The sequence below is a fragment of the Micropterus dolomieu genome, linkage group LG20 (genome assembly GCF_021292245.1).
Source record: "Micropterus dolomieu isolate WLL.071019.BEF.003 ecotype Adirondacks linkage group LG20, ASM2129224v1, whole genome shotgun sequence".
Classification (NCBI taxonomy): Eukaryota; Metazoa; Chordata; class Actinopteri; order Centrarchiformes; family Centrarchidae; genus Micropterus; species Micropterus dolomieu.
Window position 1 is genome coordinate 25524338 of NC_060169.1, and position 19906 is coordinate 25544243.

General features: G+C 41.0%; 1 protein-coding gene across 4 annotated transcripts in view; it reads left to right on the forward strand.

Moving 5' to 3' along the window:
• tln2a (talin 2a) overlaps window positions 1-19906 on the forward strand; it is a 93590-nt gene that overhangs the window by 38513 nt on the left and 35171 nt on the right. For all 4 annotated transcript variants that reach the window (XM_046032593.1, XM_046032591.1, XM_046032592.1 and 1 more), the window contains 17 exons: window positions 2964-3135; window positions 4041-4138; window positions 4975-5104; window positions 5326-5478; window positions 5875-6017; window positions 6230-6357; window positions 6997-7060; window positions 7165-7269; window positions 9797-9952; window positions 10808-10909; window positions 13152-13228; window positions 15230-15410; window positions 15694-15807; window positions 15951-16059; window positions 16661-16869; window positions 19272-19370; window positions 19679-19846. In XM_046032593.1, the coding sequence (XP_045888549.1) occupies window positions 3000-3135; window positions 4041-4138; window positions 4975-5104; window positions 5326-5478; window positions 5875-6017; window positions 6230-6357; window positions 6997-7060; window positions 7165-7269; window positions 9797-9952; window positions 10808-10909; window positions 13152-13228; window positions 15230-15410; window positions 15694-15807; window positions 15951-16059; window positions 16661-16869; window positions 19272-19370; window positions 19679-19846 (2172 nt within the window). In that variant the 5' untranslated portion in view covers window positions 2964-2999. The remainder of the gene's footprint in view (window positions 1-2963; window positions 3136-4040; window positions 4139-4974; window positions 5105-5325; window positions 5479-5874; window positions 6018-6229; window positions 6358-6996; window positions 7061-7164; window positions 7270-9796; window positions 9953-10807; window positions 10910-13151; window positions 13229-15229; window positions 15411-15693; window positions 15808-15950; window positions 16060-16660; window positions 16870-19271; window positions 19371-19678; window positions 19847-19906) is intronic.

Here is a 19906-nt window from a genome sequence, read left to right on the forward strand (position 1 = left end):
TTTTGTTTTTTTCCCCTAAACTTGCAAAGTTTAGGGGAAAAAAGTAATTTCTCTTGGGCCCACAAGTAGTCGTTGGCACCACTGTGCAAACTGTGCTGTGTCCATCCCCCATTTTGTGAATGCTCAATATTTATGGCATCAATGATTGACAGCATTATGGCCAAAACGTGATATCAGCCTATCAAACACACAAATCCTGATCCTGTCATGAAAAAGAAAGCAATGTCTATATAGTAATGTAACTTTAGCATTGTAGACCTGCTGGTTTCACATTACAAATACAATTACAGTGAAATGAAAAGGCGGCTCAGGGTACGGTGGATTGCGGCAGTGTAAGTCACGTTAATGATTTTGAATTAACATTAAACATTAAAATCGAAAAGTGATTTCTGTGTTTGTAGTCACACAAACCCTAAATAGCTTTCTCTACGATCATACTCTGTAGTCCTGCTGAGCCTGCTGGTGGTTCCACTGATAACAATTTCATCATATTATTTATCATGCTCTTCCATCATTGCTTCCTCTTATCTCTTTACTTCTTCCTGCTGTTTGACAATTTTCAGGCTTGTAGAGGCTGATGCAGTTGCTATTACAGTCTAACCAAGGAGTATCATGTTATTTCTGTGGTTTTGTACTGTATGTTTGTGCAAACAAACAAATAGCACCCAAGGTTAAAAAAAAATACCCAGACTGCTGAGGCTCCAGTCTGTGACCTAATCAAAACAGAGACGGAGAGAAAAAAACAAGGAATAGCCTTGACTCTGAACTAGATGGTGATGCTTTGTGGATTCATACAATACAGGATTTGGAGTGTTTCAAAAATGTGGTCATACTCTTGTAAATCATCCTCAGCCTTGTCCACAAAGTCCCTTTTGATGCTTTCATTTACTGAACTAGCCCTTGTGCTTTGGTCTTTTAAGAGCGTCACTGAGAGTTTTATTTGACATGATCCGTCCCTTGAGAGACTTTTTTTCGTTCTGAGAGGTTAGTTTGAGCATTGTCTGAATAACGTTTCATATCTGTTTTAGGATGGTATTTGTCCTTAAAGCTCAGCCAGGTTCTGACCGTGTGAGCGATTGTAACAAAGCACTTGGCTTTGGTCCACTCGCTATCAAAAGGAGGTTTGTGGACGTAATCTTCGGTGGCATCTTTAAAAGGCTGCCTAAAATGTTGATAGGTCTGTTAATATTATATTCAACTATGCTAACCTCGTTTGGCGACGCACTGTACATGCTTAAAGAATGTCTAGTTGTATTGTCAGCACAGTTAGCTTCAGGATACTGCTGAGGAGTGTCAACATTGTGAGCCAGACAAACACCTTCACCCCTGTATGTGAACACATCTCACATAGGAACCAGATTCTGAACGTTTGAGTCGGGGTCAGGAGCTAGCGGAGCGGATGAGGGGCCGTCTGTGTGCTGCAGCCAAGGCCTGGACTGACCTCTCACCTTTGACCCCCTGGCACAGAGGAGCCCTGTGTTCCCATTGGTCCCAGACAGCGGGGGCTCTGTTAGGGAGGTCACGGCTCTCTCGTCCTTCTTCTTCCTGCATTTCATCACTGTGAATCACAGCTGTGTCAAATCTTAATCTTTGTGTTTTGGTGTACTTTTTATTCATTTTTAAACCTGCAATAACTGACTGGTTTTTCTTTTGGCCACTTCGGGGCTGTGGAAATAAATAGTGAACCCAAAATTGAGATACAATCACCTTATTTTTTTTTCTTATGCTGATATGGCGAACTTTTTAGCAAACAGTTTTTCTTAAGTCTGTTTTTGGTGTCCACCAACTCCTGAGTGAAATATCTGGTTCTTTAGCTACTAAATGCTCCACTATGTTCATGTCGCCAACTGTGTCTGTCTGCTGTTTGGTGCTGAGCAGGTAGTGTACAGTGGGTGTTTACAGCTACGTCACTATCAACAGCTGCCTGCTGCAGGTGAAAACAACGCTATGAGAGTGACGAGAGTCAATCCAAACAGTAAAGTTATGTTCTCAAAATAAATCTCGATAAAGCAGAGGAGAGCTGCAAATTCAAGATTCAGATTCTCTGTATTCTTTTTATGCTGTGAGACAGAGACAATTACGTAACCACGAACAGATGAGGTAGCAGGCTGACAGCTCGGTTGGTGTTTTTTCCCACAGCATGTTGTTTAGGATATTTTTTTTGGTTAACTTTATATGTGGTAAGAGAATATGGAGCTTGCTGTTAGTTTAACAGTGTAGACCCATACTGACTTTATCTTCAGAAACTGCTTGCTGTTTCTGTATTTGTCTCTGGCAAAGAGACACAACTTAAACATTGCACTTTTAAAATAACACATCTGACATGAAAAAGATGTCTCTCCAGCTCCAGTTGTTGTGGAAAGCTTTGTTGCCTTATTTTTTCCCCCTACCTTTTTTAAAGTCTCTTACCCAGAGACCTTTCTTTTTCCCCAGCAGGGACCAGATGGGCTGTTTTCAAACAGTGATACATTTGTTGTTGGCTCTTTTTGTTTTCTGAAGCACAACAATGGCCTCGCTGTACACCAATTAGAACTTTCTTCACATTCATAAAATTTCATTGTTCATGACAGTGCAAGGGAAAGAGCTTTTTTCTTTTTCTACAAGAAAGCACAGATGCGTGAAGTGAAAATGGCTTTGCTTTTGCTTATTGGGAAAAATTTTAGAAAAGATGTTACCCGTTTTATTAAGCATATGTCACTATGAATTCATGCAACTTTTAGTAAATTCCAAAATCACAATTATCCCATTTGCAAGAGAAATGTGTACCGGAATGAGTGCAAACTGTATGCGCCCTTTCTATTGCAACAGAAAAGGCATTCCTTTCCTCCAGCATCTGGCTCACTCATCAGTCAATAAACTTCATCACTGTGCTCAGGTTTTGGACCTCCTGGTGCGTCATGTCAAGCTATAAGCTCAACCTCTTCTGCTCTCGTCTTTCCCCTCTCTTTCTTTGTTTTGCGCAGGTGTAGTAGCAGCCCCCACCCACACCGCCTGCCAAAATGGTGGTGTTGTCACTGAAAATCTGCGTTCGCCAGTGCAACGTCGTGAAGACGATGCAGTTTGAGCCCTCCACAGCTGTCTATGATGCCTGTAGGATAATCCGAGAGAGGGTCCCTGAGGCTCAGACTGGACAGGGTGAGAGTGATTTTTTTATTATTTTTGTCACTGTATGGGATGTAAACTGTAAAAGAAACTGGGATGCAAAGGAATAATACAGGTGACAGCCATAGAATCTAAGATCTGATTGGAGAGCTCAGTTTGCAAGTTAGATGTTAGATCACTGGTGTTTACACACATCTGCTTGTGAAACGCTGTGTGGTTGCGCAATGATTAGTCAGGAGTTTTGAATTGTAAAAAATATGTTTGATATTATTCCTATGACTGTGTAGGTAATTGATTACAAAAATCTAAATTGTTCAAGCTGAATCTATTTCACCAGATTAATACTACAATTTGACTACCTGGAGGATGGATGTTAAGGGGCTCACAAACTAGGGTACATACTTGAACCATAAAACAAACATTTTAATAAAGATTTGAGAGGAGTAAAAATAGTAAAAGTTCTCATTTGAAACAGCTTTTTAAGTGCTTGTCATGACTCTCAGATTCCCTTTTTTCTTTTCTGTCTTGTGTAACACGCAATATTGTCTGATAAACTAAGACTGGGATCAGTAGATATCACTATGATATTTTTGTGTTCATGTCTAGAGACATAAATTCTTAATGTGTCCTGACCGAGACAGGCAAAATAGCGTGCCGTCTTTCACGACTTGCGTAACGTATATAGGTGATCAGAAGGAGGTGGCAGGGTCCAACATTACTGTTCCACCCAACATCATCATCCCCATTTGCGTCATGTTCACAGATGTGCATGAAGAGTGCTCTGTTGACCAGCGTCGCAGAACACGTCGTAACTAGGTGAATGGTGTGAAAGGAACAATTGTTGTTTCCGATGTCTCACGTCTGTTTGGTCGGTATTATCCTCTGATCCTCGCATAAGGATAACTTGATAATGCTGATGTTTCTTGTCACTGCTCTAGCTTCAGACTACGGCCTGTTTCTGTCTGATGAAGACCCCAGAAAAGGCATCTGGCTGGAGTCTGGAAGGACACTGGACTACTACATGCTCCGCAGTGGGGTAAACACTCACTCACTCACTCACTCACTCACTCACTCACTCACTCACTCACTCACTCACACTTAAACAAACTGACCATTACCCTGAGCTGTGTGTGGCAAAGGTTAGAGTGAGCAATAGTTGTTATTTTAGTAACTACCAAACTCCAAATACCGATCACTTTATGGTGGAGAAAATATCAACAATTTCATTAATTAAAAAATACTTTAAAAAAAATTAAAATTAAAGGCACACTAAAAACAACTGGGAATAAAGACATTGTACAATATAATTTATGCCTAATTCAAAAACGGGAGTCCGAAAAGAGTAAAGCAGAATGAGAAAGCATGGGATAAAATTGGATATCAAGAAAAACGAGAACATCAAAGGAAGACTTTCAGTGTGACTTTAAAGAATTGCTCCGGCCATCTGTAGATCCATTGGCAGTCTCTGATCCCTGCTGCCGAAGGCCCGGCCGACTCTGGTTGCCATGTAGCGCTCCCTCTCAGTACACATGGGGGTTTGATTTTGCAGCACTAAATGGTTTCTCCTCTTCAAATCCACCAAAGGCAACCCAGGTAGGAGGCGTGACTGTGACCAATTATTCTGAACCAAATCTCTCCTCATTGTTGTGATTGGAAGGGAGCAGCGGTCTGTGATAGGCAGCCGTTAAATAAGGTTTTCTGGCCTGTATTCTCCCCTCTCTCCACGAAACCTGGATGCATTTGATCATTTTCTCAGCGGGTTTCTCTCTCCCTCTCTCTCCCATACATTCAATTCCTACATTTCTTTCCTCCTTTTGACTCTCCCTTTTTTTGTTCTCTGTTCTCTTTTCTCTACCTTTTGTCTTTGAGCAGGATATCCTTGAATACAAGAAGAAGCAAAAGCCCCAGAAAATCAAAATGTTGGATGGGGCCGTTAAAACCATCATGGTGGACGACTCCAAAACAGTGGGAGAGCTGCTTGTGACTATATGCAGTAGAATAGGTACATAGTTACTTTTACTAGTCCTTTTCTCCATCCTTAAATCGTTTTTTGACTGTTTAAGATATAAGACAGTACAATGTGTAAAAGTAGTATGTATGTATGTATGTATGTATGTATGTATGTATGTCAGTGTCACACAGTGTTTAAAAAACCTTTGAAAATTGAATTGCTTTTGTACCTGACTCCTGGAGCATATTTTGTCCTCATCCATTTGATTCCAGGCATCACAAACTATGAGGAGTACTCTCTGATCCAGGAGACCGTGGAGGAGAAGAAAGAGGATGGGATGGGTACGCTAAAGAAAGACAGGACACTGCTGCGAGACGAGAGAAAAATGGAGAAGCTGAAAGCCAAACTGCACACAGACGATGACCGTGAGTTCAGTGGAAACTCTAAACACCTGTTGGCCTGCGCTGACGGGTCTTGGATTATTCTCTCTTAACAAAGTGTGATACCCTTTCAACATAAAAAAATAAATCATCACATGGTGTTTATTTAATGGCCCATTTTCACAGCTTAGCGTTAGTTAAAGGCAATGAGCGGAGGACTAATGGAAATGGCTTGGACTTTTCTGATGTACATAGCTAGGGTAATTCTTAAAACCATACAGATTACTTACACCCAAACTGACAAAAGGATTTATTTTATCTGTCATTGCTTTTAAATCCTGTCCTTTCTATGTAACCACACAGATTGGATTATTGTAAAAAAAAAAATAAATAAAAAAGGACAGGTTTTTATAATCTGATCCCTGTGGCTGTATTTTTCAGTGAACTGGCTGGACCACAGCAGAACGTTCAGAGAGCAGGGGGTGGATGAGAACGAAACCCTTCTGCTCAGACGCAAGTTCTTCTACTCCGACCAGAACGTGGACTCCCGAGACCCAGTCCAACTCAATCTGCTTTACGTACAGGTCTGACAAACACACTTAAGTATTTCTGCCTCCCACTTCATGTTTGGTTTTCATCGTTCACTTTCTAGTAAAACAAGTTGGTCACTTTTGAAGCAAGCAAGTTGCCGGTCTTGGGAGCAGAGCAATTTTTGCACCACAAGCTAAATCAAATATGTTTACTGGCGTTGACAGCGCGCCCCGCATAATGCAAAGGTTTTATTTTGTCTTAATAGGCTCGAGATGACATCCTGAATGGTTCCCACCCCGTGTCTTTTGACAAGGCTTGTGAGTTCGGAGGCATTCAGGCCCAGATCCAGTTTGGACCACACATAGAGCATAAACACAAACCCGGATTCTTAGAGTAAGCATCAATCCCACAAGATGATTTCTCACTGGTACAAGTGTCTCACTGGTGAAGAGTGTCGTTCCATAGTGAATAATTTGTCACTTTAAAGAGAACTTTTATATACCATATATTAGGTGTAGAATTGTCTATGAAGATTCTCAGTCATCCAGGTCATAGTTATCCAACGAAGGTTAAAGTCAAGGGCAACTGGACTTGGTTGAAGATACTGGAAGACGTTAATAAGTCCTAACGACTGTAGTTACAGCAACCAGGAACACTAACGAAACAGCAGCATCGATGACCCTGGCAAACGACCCCACTGAGGTTAAATAGCTATTTCTCTGCCAGTCAGTCAGAACTGAAGAAGTCCTTTGGATGAGGGACGAAACGTCTTCCAGTATCTTCAACCAAGTCCAGTTGCCCTTGACTTTAACCTTCGTTGGATAACTGACCTGGATGACTGAGAATCTTCATTTAAGCTGACTAAAAGTAATATAATTAAACCTTTTCATGAAAGTACACATAGACGTATTTGTGTTTTGACAGTGGAAGAAGATTGATCGTTCTATTGAGCTTTAAGGCTGTAGCATGAATAAAAAGGAGTTCATGCTTTTTGTATGAATCTCAGCATCTGTGTGTTATTTCTTTTTTTAGCCTGAAGGAGTTTCTACCCAAAGAATACATAAAGCAGAGAGGAGCTGAGAAGAAAATATTCCAGGTGTGGTCACATTGTCCTTTTTGCATTGTGTTTTCGGTTCAGCTCATCTGACAATTGTGCAACAACTGTTCAGATACTGAATACATGTATGATCCAACCCGCAGGAACACAAAAACTGTGGAGAAATGACCGAGATCGAAGCAAAAGTGAAATATGTGAAACTTGCTCGGTCTCTGCGGACATATGGCGTGTCCTTCTTCCTGGTCAAGGTAAATAAGTAAAACATGCAACTATCTCTGTGATGACACAAAAACACAGCATTTCAGTGAAGTACCACAGCACCATTATTATTCAATGAAAAGATCAAAGTGAAAAATCTAGCCTGAAGTTATTTTCTCCCCTTTATTTGAATTGAATTATTTAAAAAGGGGGGAAGCAGATTTTGGAATAAGTTGAAATGTAGACAAAAGCCTTTTATGTCTTGAGTGTGAAATCTGTTCTCCAGGCTTGGTGTTAACTGGATAAAGGGGTACCTAGCAGGTGGGGAATTTTTTTGGGAGCCAGTAAAAACAAAACCTGCTGACGTTAATACTAAAAAAACAAAACTGAATGCATTTTAGATATAATAAGTCTTTTTGCTCCTTTTAAAAAAAGATCTGAAAACCTAAAAAAAAAAAATCTAAAAAGCAAAAGTTTTTTTTTTTTTTATTCATCGCTAAAATAAACCTTTAATGTCTTTCTTTTTTTTTATATACATCATGTTTTATGATGATTTTCTAGATTCTGTTTTTCTTAAATTAGTTGAAATTATTTTCATTATTGGCATATGTAACACTTTTCCACCCCTTTTACATTAAACTGGGTTGAGAACACCATTTACAAGACTGCTTCCACCAATTTATTAATTTACAGAAGCATTTTCTCTCTTCTTATAAGTATCCAAGGGAAGAGGAGCCCTTGGGTATTTGCATGCCATACGATTCCCAGCATACATCCCTTACATCTCTCTTTGACACACTTATTCACCAACACATAAATTAAAGCACACCGACAGCACCTTGTCTGCAGGGAGTTCAGCGTGGTTCCTGGAGGGAAACCAAAGGTGTCTGTGCAGCCGAGTGTGGCACTAAAGATTATTTCAGAGCAAGTGTGAAGGGATTGGAGTGAATGAGGGAGACTGGGAGACATAGCACAGCCAAACCTGGGACACTAACTAAGCCAAATAGGTCCAACTGCCAGCAGATGACTGCTGATTTGCTCATTTTTAACTGTAGCCCCAGTGTAACCACTGTGACACGAGTGACAGATCACTCATTTGTTACCAATGACATCTTGCATAAAAGCATGGGATACTTCCCTGCCGGCAGCGATAAATTGCAGTCCAGTAGTCACCTTTTTACCGACTTCATTGCTGAGCTCTTGTGGGGAAAATAATATAATTTCTGGTAATTGCTTGAATAAAAGTCACATGTTACGGACTCTCTGCCAGACACTTCCTGGCAGTAGCTTTCAGCACCAGAGGTGAAGTATAAAAAACATCTATTAGATTGGCGCTCACCTCGTCTAATCTTCACTTGCAGTAGCTCACGCATTCCAATGTCCTGCTAGGCCACACTGTGCTGTCCCTTTTATTTCTTTAAGTGTAATACACACAACTCTTAAACCATATTCCACCTCCTGATCTTGGATCTGTGTTCTCCTTGATCAATTTGACATCTTATCTGCTCACCTTTTTGTCGTTTCCATCATCCTTAAATGTACCATTGGAGCAGAAACATCTTAAAAATAACTCTGGAGGGGGGAAAAAATCAGCCTATAGTCCCAAACCCATAACCCCTGGAGGACCCAGAGAGATTACAGGCCCTCCAGGACTTTTACACAACTCACCTCTTTGCCCTCATGTCACAGCCCATCAACTGTCCATCTGCTCACCGTGTGCAGCTTCCATGCGAGGGAAAGAAAAAGAACCTCTGTCGGCACAGAGGATGACATTAGAGGCTCAGTGAATACAAGGGGAGGTTGAGAGTTTTTGACAGGTAGATAAAGACATGATTAAGACGTAACACTTTAATTACTAACTGGGAAGACTTCTGTCTTTTTTACTGGTTAGACTGATGAATACCAATCTTGGCAGATCAGTGTGACAGCTAAATTAGAGGTTCAAGCTGCTAGGCCTATGATTTGGAGTTGTGTTGCTTTACTGTTAATCTGTGCTTTCTCACTAAATGCCTTTTATTCAAGTAATACACTCGGCAGGCAAGGGAATATGAAAACCACTGTGGGCAGAATTGTTCGCTGAAGGGAATAAAATTGGTTGGTATCCTGTTGGTTGATCATCTTTTTTCCATTTACTCATTCTGCCTTTTGTTTATACAGTGTGGTCCATGAGAATAACATGTCAAGACAAAGAAAAGCAGAGAAGCTACATGTTGCAGTTGTAAATACAGACGAGATGAGACAAAGTGACATTAAAACGCGCAAAGCTTTAGCTGAAACTAGTGGATGTAAGGGAGCACTGCATGCTGACACTAAAAAGCGACTCTCTTCCATACATGTGCACACAGTGCTTTGTCAAAGTCATCCATTAAAAATCTCTCTACTCTGACTTCAGTGACTGAAAAGTGTTGATAAAAACCCCGTAGTCCAGTATGGATAAGACTGGAAAATGATACCTGTACAGTGTCGGCAGTTAATACGAGTTTTTGTCTCCAGGTCATCAGCCATGGACAGATGATGTGCTGGGTGTGATTGAATGTAGTGTTTTTGGAAGTATTAAATAAAGTTTGTTTTTTGCAGGAAAAGATGAAGAGTAAGAACAAGCTGGTACCGCGGCTCCTGGGGATCACCAAAGAGTCTGTGATGAGAGTGGATGAAAGGACCAAAGATGTGGTTCAGGAGTGGCCACTTACCACTGTGAAGAGGTGGGCAGCGTCACCCAAGAGCTTCACTCTGGTAAGACACACACATACAGAAAACCCACAACATCTGACTGGACACTAATGCAGTCTTATACCAGGATTTATCACAGTGGTTCTGAATATTTTTTTCACATTAATTCACAATGTTTTTGAACTGCTGGCTTTGTTCTTTCACCTATTTTGTTAAATTTTATTCATTCTGTCCACGCTGAGCACTACACCCCTAGTAGTAAATAATAACGCCAGGCCCACAGTGAACCCAACTGTTCCTGCAGTGGCCATAAAACTGTAGCACTCTAGTGCTCAGTTTGCCTGTCCTTTATTCCCCAGTGCACTTCAGTTATTGAACAGAGTCTTTTGTCTTCCCTGTCAATATCCCTCCTTTGTGTCAGCACCCAGTGTTCACGAGCAACATGGATTTAATCTCGCAGATCTGGTAGAAGTGCTGTCTCTATTAGATGAACACGCTCTCTCTTTCTTGTTAATTCAGCAGAGTGCTTTGTGGTTTAGGCGGTGTGTTTCTGTGACACTGAGATTCAAAATGGATACAAAAGTTTGATTTATAGTCCTAGTTTGCCAAAAGATGGTGTAGAGATCTCTCCACCTCTCGCTTTTTACATTATACAAAAAAAAATCCATCCAGATTTATTTCTTCTGCTCCATGTCCTACATAAAATCTACTCCGAGATGCTTGTTGGTGTGACATCAAACCGCTGTAACATCAGATTACCCCAACACAAGATGTAGTATTCATCAGAAATTCACATTAATCGTAAATCGTCAGCCTGTGTACAGTACAAGCACTGCAGCGGTTACTTTCCTTAAAATCCAGTATAAAATGCGTGTTTAAGGGGGGTGTGTGTGTGTGTGTGTGTGTGTGTGTGTGTAGGACTTTGGGGAGTACCAGGAGAGCTACTACTCTGTACAGACCACTGAAGGGGAACAGATCTCTCAGCTCATTGCTGGTTACATCGACATCATCCTCAAAAAGGTGAGACATTAATCTCTGGAGAGACAGATGAATCATAATGAATCAATATCCTCCTGTAACAGATCAAGTCTCTGTTGATGCTTGGTGTATTTGGGCGGCTGTCTCATGCAGCTGCAGTTAAAGGACAATACAGCTGGGCTCATGTGGCACAGGTACACTGTAAGAAGTCATGCTGTTTAGAGGAATCCCTTCATGTTAATCATTAACTTAATCATAATTAACTGCCACTGTCAAAACCATTAGAACGTGTACAATTATGAGCTTAAATCACTTTGCTGCAGCACCTCTTTTCACCCTGTGTGTTGACTGCTCCATTTTAGTTACGGAGTGAAGCATCTCACTTCTGTTTGATCTTTTTTTTGGGGTGCACATGTGCAGTACCTCTTACCATTCCTGTAAAATACGCCTAAAACACCCTATCCAAGGCATACCAAAAGTAAATAGAATGAAGTTCTTGAACCATTTGGAGTAAATGCATGGTTTTGGGCTTCTCTGAAGGATAACACTCGGATGTGTCTAATCCAACAGTCAGAATCACTGTAAGTGCTACTGGAATTGATTAATATAAGTTTGAAAACACTAAAATAATAATAATACGTTTTTGATTTCCGCTTGAAAATGTTTGCTAACACATGCATGCAGACAACAATAGCTGGGGCAGCAGCAGGAAGTCTTACAAAGTCCAAGTTTAAATATAATTTAAATATTTTACAGAGGTGTTAATGTCTAGGCGTTTTTTTGTTGTTGTTGTAAAAAATAGCTCCGCCCCTTGGTGGCAAGGGGCAGCTGCATCACTCCATATATGTCTGTAGCATTACGCAGATATGTTTTTTGCTGATCATCAGATCATGAACTTAGTTATTTTCAGAATTTTATTGGCTACACGAAGTGCCAGTCACTGGCCCAGTTGGTTGCAATTAGTTCGGCTTATCCAAGAAATAATAGGGCTTGGCACTACCTTACAGCGCTGGCTCTCGTTGGCTATTGTAGGCTGTGGACCAGACATGTGAGCTCTTATTCGGTCGAATTAGGTTACAATCGAAAGGTCAGAGATCAGCAGCCATTTTGAAATCAAGATGTGGTTGTCGTTTACATCCAAACCAGAGTTATTACGGTTATAATGACAAAATAGGCGTGTCTGCCGGCAAATATGAAATGATGCTGCAGCAGTTCCTGGGAAATTATTGATGGAATAATGTGTTTTGGACTAAATGTTTTTACTGGATTGGATTGTGTGGACCTTTGTCAATGTAACAAGACCATTTTTGTTGGAATATAATCGATTGGTAGATTACTATGAGGCTTCATAAGTGGCGTCAATTTTGATTGTATTGGGTGGACTGATAGAGGAACTGATTGTACTCACTGTTGTGATTTGTATCTTGAAATTGTTTGCATTGGTTGAATCAAAAGGATTTTAGCTTTCCAACGGTGTATCATGAGTATGAACTTAACATATCAGTTGTGTGCACATACCAAAGGCTGCCACCAGGGAGGATTGGGGTGAGGGGAGACAGCGGGCGGACGTCTTGTCCTGTCTCCACCAGTGTTTTTGAGGGTGTGCCTAACTAGCGCTAGGCAGTTATTATGACGCGTGTTACATAGTGACACAGATAGGTAACTGAAGTAAAGGCTGGACTACAATTGAGTGATTCAGGAGCAATGTTTTCTGTGGGAGATGGTAACTGCTTTCGGCTTTTTCCCTTTGCAAACTAATCATATGCACAAAAAAGATAAAACCATAAAGGAAAGGGGGAAAAAGCCAAAAAGCATTATGACCTCGTTAAGTGTTACTTTACCAGCAAACAGTTGTTCCCTGCGTTCATCCTGTTTGTGTCTCCTTTATTTCTTTACTCAGTTGAGAAAGTTACCAATATGTAATTCCCAGCTTAATGCCTTCAAATTACTGATAAGATACCTCTGCACACCTCGAGGGCAGCACAATTTAATTACGAGTCAAACTCCCACACACTTCTCTGGTGGGTTATTTCATATTTATTTCAAAAGGCATTTTAATTTAAATGACCTTCATCTGGCGAACCTAAAGCCTAAAAATAGAATTAAATGTGTCAATCTGAGAACAGTTTCCTACTCTGAGTTGCTCAATGAATTTGGTCACAGGTTTTCTTCGTTTATGTGACACTAAATCTGACATTTAGCAAAGACCCTCAGGGTACCTTCTGTAAAATCACTGGGTTCCTTTTTGAAACTAAGATTTGGTGTATTTTCCTCTCTCCTGCAGAAGCAAAGCAAGGACCGCTTTGGATTAGAAGGTGACGAGGAGTCAACCATGCTTGAGGAATCCGTGTCACCGAAAAAGTATGTAAATTATTAACTAATAAAAGTGCAAGCAGCATGCCTCATTGGGAAGCTATGTCAGTTGTTGAACTCTTTGTAAGGATTGTGCATTTTAATAACATGTGTTAACATTGTTTTATTGTCAAAAACAATTTGTTCCACATTTTTGGTTCATGACCTGCAAAACTGACATTCCTATCAACTCAATCAATATACTTGCATAGAGAAAGTTTTACAAAGGATGGACACAGTTCTATAAATGAATCCTTACAGTAGTTCCCCTCTGATCACTGCAGTGCTCTAATAGCCAGTATAATCTGTGGTATGACGGTGGTTTGTCTATGAGCAGCACACGGAGTTATTGCATATTATCCTAGCAAAACACAATATCAGACTGGGTCCTTTTTCCAATTTCCTTCTCACTGCCGCCCCCGACCACATCTCACACATCCATCTTCCAGGACCTCATTTCACCACGTGAGCACTTCCTTAGCTGGACTTTATCCTGAGAGATAATCATTATGTGAGGAAATGTTGCTGCAGTTGGACAAGAGTCTATCTGAACATTTCCTGATTAGATGTGTATTACCTCATTTATCCACAATGGACTCTCGGTGCGTAACAGAAGCCCTTTTTTCTGCCTAGCCTCAATTGATATTGCTTTCCTGCTTTCAACTGAGAGAGTATTTGCTGCAATTGTTATTGTATTTTTTCCCCCTCTTTTGCTGTATCTCGGCTTGTGCGTAGGGCCGAAGGCAAAAGTCTTTTAATACTGTGAGAACATAGCAAGCCAAACTCTGGAAGGCCTTATCTGAGGAAAAACAAAACAAAGCTTTGTCTTCCAGAAGTACACAGTGGGAAGACTCTGCAGTGTCAGTCTGCTTTGTGTTAGTGGCCCACTGTCACAAATGAACACAACCACACTGCCTGGTGTTAAAACTCTCCCATAAACACATACACATAGCCAGAACCAGATACATTTTTAGTCTTTTTTTTTTTTTATTTTTATTTTTTTGTGACCCCTTTATGTGCTTGCCTTAATTTGTTTGCCACTGTTTCGGCTTGTCTGTGGAATATAACTACAGCTGTATTTTTCATTATTAGGCTGATGGTGTATGTACATTGTGTTCGTGCATGGATTTTGGAGTATACATTTGCTCTCTTTTTAGTTTAGTTTTTTGTTTTTTGGGATTATTTGGTCTGATTTAGTACCTTACATCTAAGAGAAATATGAGCAAAATGACAAAGTCTTAAAGACAAAAACTAAATGGAAACACACTACAATAACTTGGTACATTACTTACTTTGAAATGTCTTGCCTCTCTGAAGTATTTTTGTGCGTAGCATGTGTGGTGCAAAGGTGGGAGAAGAGGCGCGAAATGGTGGGAGTGTCGCTCAAATGAGGCAGCACCAAGGGAGTTGTTGGTATTTTTTTTTTTTTTACATGAGGTCTGTGATGTTAAGCTCAAAATTGACATTAAAGAGGACCAGATCCGTTTTCAATGCAGTGTCACCAAAATGTATGATTCTACCAATACTATCCTACAAAGAAAGAGCAGTCAGTAAAGGCTCTCTTGGTTATTATGTAGAATAATGTGTTTAATCATAACATGCCAATGTCAATATGTTAAAAAATGTATATTTCAGCCATTTTATTTTCCTACTTGGATAACGTGTTCTGGTCTCTTCCCTTCATTTGGTGAGGCATTTTCATCATGCACTGTGATTGGCACAGCTTTTTGTAAGCTCTGAGACAAGTAATATGAGTGGCTGAGAGGATAATGATTAATCACCTCTCCCCCCGATATATATTTCATCTCACTTCCTTTGGTGATAAAGGCTACTGTGCCTGTATGAACCAAAATTAGCGGGTGTGCTTGGAAAACCCTCATTATCTGCCCTGGTCACTGTCATGTCACCATTTGAATTGTTCTTAGGCTTTATAAGCCAATCACACATTAACTGAACTTTTCTCTGCTTGAAGTGAAAAGCTGCATTACCTGCCTGTTTGTGTACCTGCAGGTCCACCATCCTTCAGCAGCAGTTTAATCGTGTGGGCCGGGTGGAGCATGGCTCGGTGGCACTGCCAGGGGTCATTCGCTCCGGCTCCATTGGCACAGAGTCACTCAGCATGGGCACCATGCCATCTGCTCAACAGCAGATCACAATGGGCCAGATGCACCGTGGACACATGCCACCACTGGTAAGGACAGCAAAATGGCCCTCAGTATGATGTTTGTGTATTTTTCATTCACTGATGAAATCCTAAATGTTTATGCCACTCATCCAAAAGTTTGTTTAAGGTGGTACCACCGGACAGATGTTAAATATGTCACCTTTTTCCCCCTCCTCGTAGTTGATTCGTGCACATATTAACAATTAGCTTCACAAGGGGACCGTAATCTTCCTTCAGCAAGGTTTCTTCAAAAATGACTCCAGTCTGTATTCTGTGAGAAATGAATCTGTTTATCTTCCTGTACGCACAGAGTTCAGCACAACAGGCACTTATGGGAACCATCAACACCAGTATGCAAGCTGTGCAGAAAGCCCAGATTGACCTAGGGGAGGTCGACAACCTGCCGCCACTGGGACAGGACATGGTACTGTACAGTGCACATAAAGTACATCTGTCTATAGTTAATATAAATCCCTTACATATTCATTTTCTATGCACACTTTGACAACATCCATCAAACAAAATCAAAATTGATACTTTTGCTGTGGTCTACCTCTGTGTACCTAGGCATCCAAGGTGTGGATCCAGAACAAGATGGACGAGTCAAAACATGAGATCCACTCCCAGGTTGATGCCATCACTGCAGGAACAGCCTCTGTTGTCAACCTCACAGCTGGTCAGTGGCACTAGCATGACTCAGCAGAATGTGCTCTGTTTGTCCGCTACCATGACTTTTATTTACTTCAGTTCACTGGCAACAAAATCATTAATATCAATGTCTTGATAATAGAGCAGGGCTACATTATATATTGTTGCATAGCCGCCGATTTTATTATGAGCCTTTTTTTTTTTTTTATGAATCCTTGATGAAACCAATGAAAGTGTTAAAACATGTACCCACAGTTTTACAAGTAAATGTTAGGGGTGTTATTTTCTGCAAAGTTAAAATTATCTAGTCAATTAGTGACTTTAAAGCAGGACCTTTCCATCAGTCTGGTGTTCATTAAAATACCTGTAGATCCTGTATAAAGTCTAATAGTTCCCTTATATCCTGCAGTGGTTTGGCGAATATGAGCAAGTGCCATTCTGAACCATTTCAAGTTGAAAAGGGTTAATCTGCTTTTATCTGCTTTAGACCAATAAATATTTGTCCCTAATTTCTGTACTGTTTCCTGATCATTTCCCGTGTGCTTTGGGTTTGGTTAAGCGTTGTTGTATTCACTTCTCCTGGACTCAGTTTATCTGATGATTATTCCGTCTTTTCTCATCATACTTAGGCGATCCGACCGACACAGATTACACCGCCGTGGGCTGCGCCATCACCACCATCTCTTCCAACCTGACAGAAATGTCAAAGGGTGTGAAGCTGTTGGCTGCACTTATGGAGGACGATGTTGGTGGAGGAAATGACCTGATGAGGGCTGCCAGGACACTAGCAGGGGCTGTGTCTGACCTACTCAAGGCTGTGGAGCCAGCTTCTGGAGAGGTGAGCAAAGGAACCTTAAGTAGTGATTGTACCAGAGGTGTGGAGTCACAAATATAATGACTTGAGACTTGACAAAATCAAAGAAGACTTGCAACTCGACATTGACTTAACACAAAGTTCTTATATGCAAGTCATGCCACTCGGCAGCCATGTTGGTAATGCCTCCGGAAGGGGCGTTTCCAGGCTCTTGAAACATTGGGGGCTTAGCCCAGCCCAGAAATCTTTCATGCTTTCACCTGGTGGGGTAGCTCAGTCCGTAAGGATTAGGTTGGGAACCGGAGAACTGAAGAAGTCCTTTGGATGAGGGACGAAACGTCTTCCAGTATCTTCAACCAAGTCCATTTGCCCTTGATTTTAACCTTCGTTGGATAACTATGACCTGGATGACTGAGAATCTTCATAGACATCTTGGGAACCGGAGGATCGCCGGTTTGAATCCAGCTCGGACCAGAGTTGCGGAGCTTGAACTGGCACCTCTCCAGCTACCAGTCCACCTCCTGGGCACTGTCTGATAGTAATTATCAGAAGAAGTGAATTTTTTTGCACCAATTTATTGAGGAAATGTCTGAGGTGACAATTCAAAATAAAATAATTTAGTGTAATATAATGCAGTAAGGCTGTCAGGCATTCTGTATTGATGTCAGATATGTTTCTCCTGTAGATCAACTTTTCTCATTTAATTTAATCCCAGCTGAGTCTACATACATGCAGGCATGCCTGAAGTAGCACCTTTTCACCTTAATGATAAATTAGCTTAATTAATTTGAATTTAGTTACTTTTTTAAAATATATATTTATAATCAATATATTTATATTGCATTGCAGGTTTTCTTATTGTGCAAATAAACCTTTCTCATAGCATTTTATTTGTTAATCAACATTTCTTGGTGCAAGCTATTTTTCAGTGGCCACGGCTCTCCTACAAGTGCCTGCTCTATGCAGGGTAGGCTATGCAGCTGATGTTGAAGCTACTGCAGATCCAGTACCAAACAGCCCTAAATGTTCGTCGGCCGGTAGCCTATACCAGATTACAGTCCACCCCACCATCCTAAAGGCCATATAAATTATGATATAAAAAACTGTGCAGTGCATCAACATAGGGTTGTGCAGATAATCAAATTTTAATCTCAATTATAATTTTGGCTTCCACCGATTTTATATGCTGCATGCAGTTTCACAATGACACCAGCCCACCCTTTTCCTTTACAGCATTGGCTCCTACCCCTCCCTAAAAGTCCAAACTCCCTCTCAGCCACGCTGTGATGTATAGTTCAGCTCGATGATGGAGGTTATATCTGCTATAACTTGCTAGTCACCATTATTAGCTTAAGCCCTGCGGCATTTTACACTGCCCTATACATGATAGGCGGTATAGTTGATGGATGGATATTATTTATACTTATACTAAACCAGGTGTTTTCAGTGTTGCTTTAACAGATCCATGCTTGTAAAATATCGACATTGTGTCGTCTAACGTCATACCGATTTATATTTTTCTCACTGTTGGTTTAAGTAAGTGCATCTCCTGACAGAAGTAACAGAAGTAGATTGTTTGAAAGAGACAGATAATGGAGAATAATGTGTGAAAGTGAAGCCTGACTCTGGATTTTAGCCCATGCAGCAAGCAAACTTTTCACCATTTGTGTTACACGCACCAAATCTGGCATTTGAAGTATTTGGATGTCCACACATCTTACCATCCAAATTGACAACCTAAAAAGTGAATCAAATTTTCCAGAGAGCAGCTCTACTCTGAGACTGTGAGTGCATCATCTCTTAATACTGCAGCGTTTCACCTGGTCCTCCAAACTACACCTAATTATATTATGTCCTCTGCTGCTGGCCGGCTTCAGCTAACTGAATTGGACTGAATAAAGACTGAGGCTAGGCTGAATGGCATGCATCTTGTGCCTATATGGAAATGGAACCTGCTTAAAAGTACAGTAAAGGACAGGTCTTCATCTACATGGGTTGGAGGACTGTAATGTGCTCACTGAGGTCTATTAAGAGTTTGTTGTTGCAGTATCATTCCAAAGTTAATGTGCTGTACAGTTGTTTGCTGCTGATCTGCATAACACACAGGCCCTACCTAGCTTTGGAACAACCCTGAGCTTTATACTTTTGAGCATTATACATGCAAGTAGTTGGAAAGAAAGCCTGTAGACTAGTTAGACAAAGAGATGTGTGCTGTTTGTTAGAGTTAACTGTGTCTTAGTGTAGCAATACAACATATCACTTTGTGTTTTAACAACTAACAAGCAATGTGCAGGATGTTCTCAGTACACTTAAAACACTGTGCAGGTTAAATAGAAGTTATATCTCAAGCTACCAGATGATGCAGTTTCACATCCTGATGGTTGTCGTGTGTGTGTGTGTGTGTGTGTGTGTGTCTGTGTCTGCAGCCCAGACAGACTGTGCTGACAGCAGCAGGCAGCATCGGCCAGGCCAGTGGAGACCTCCTGCGCCAGATTGGAGAGAACGAGACAGACGAGAGGTTCCAGGTAACGCTACACCCCGTCCATTTATCATCGTCACCGCACTCATTGTAATAGTCCAAGAAAACTCAGTCTTAAGGAACTGCCACTCGGTTAATCAAAAACACATTGTAACCAGGGCAGTGTGGGGGGAATATTCATCAACCCTTTTCTTATTTTAGCTGGATGTTTTTGTTTGAATTGAATGCTTCTCTAGCTGTTAAGCTTGTGTTTTCCTGTTACATCCTGTTACATCCTGTAACTTAATGAGGTAGCAGTTAGATGTCCTGTGAAATGTTTTTTGTTTTTTTCATCTTTGCCACCTGTTGTCGTAGGACATCCTGATGAACCTGGCCAAAGCAGTGGCCAACGCCGCTGCCATGTTAGTGCTGAAGGCCAAGAACGTGGCCCAGGTTGCAGAGGACACTGTACTTCAGAACCGGGTCATCGCTGCTGCCACTCAGTGTGCCCTGTCCACCTCCCAGCTGGTGGCATGTGCCAAGGTACAAGAAAATGTTTGTAGGATGTTGAAATGAATATGAAAAAAACCTGGCCAACACCCC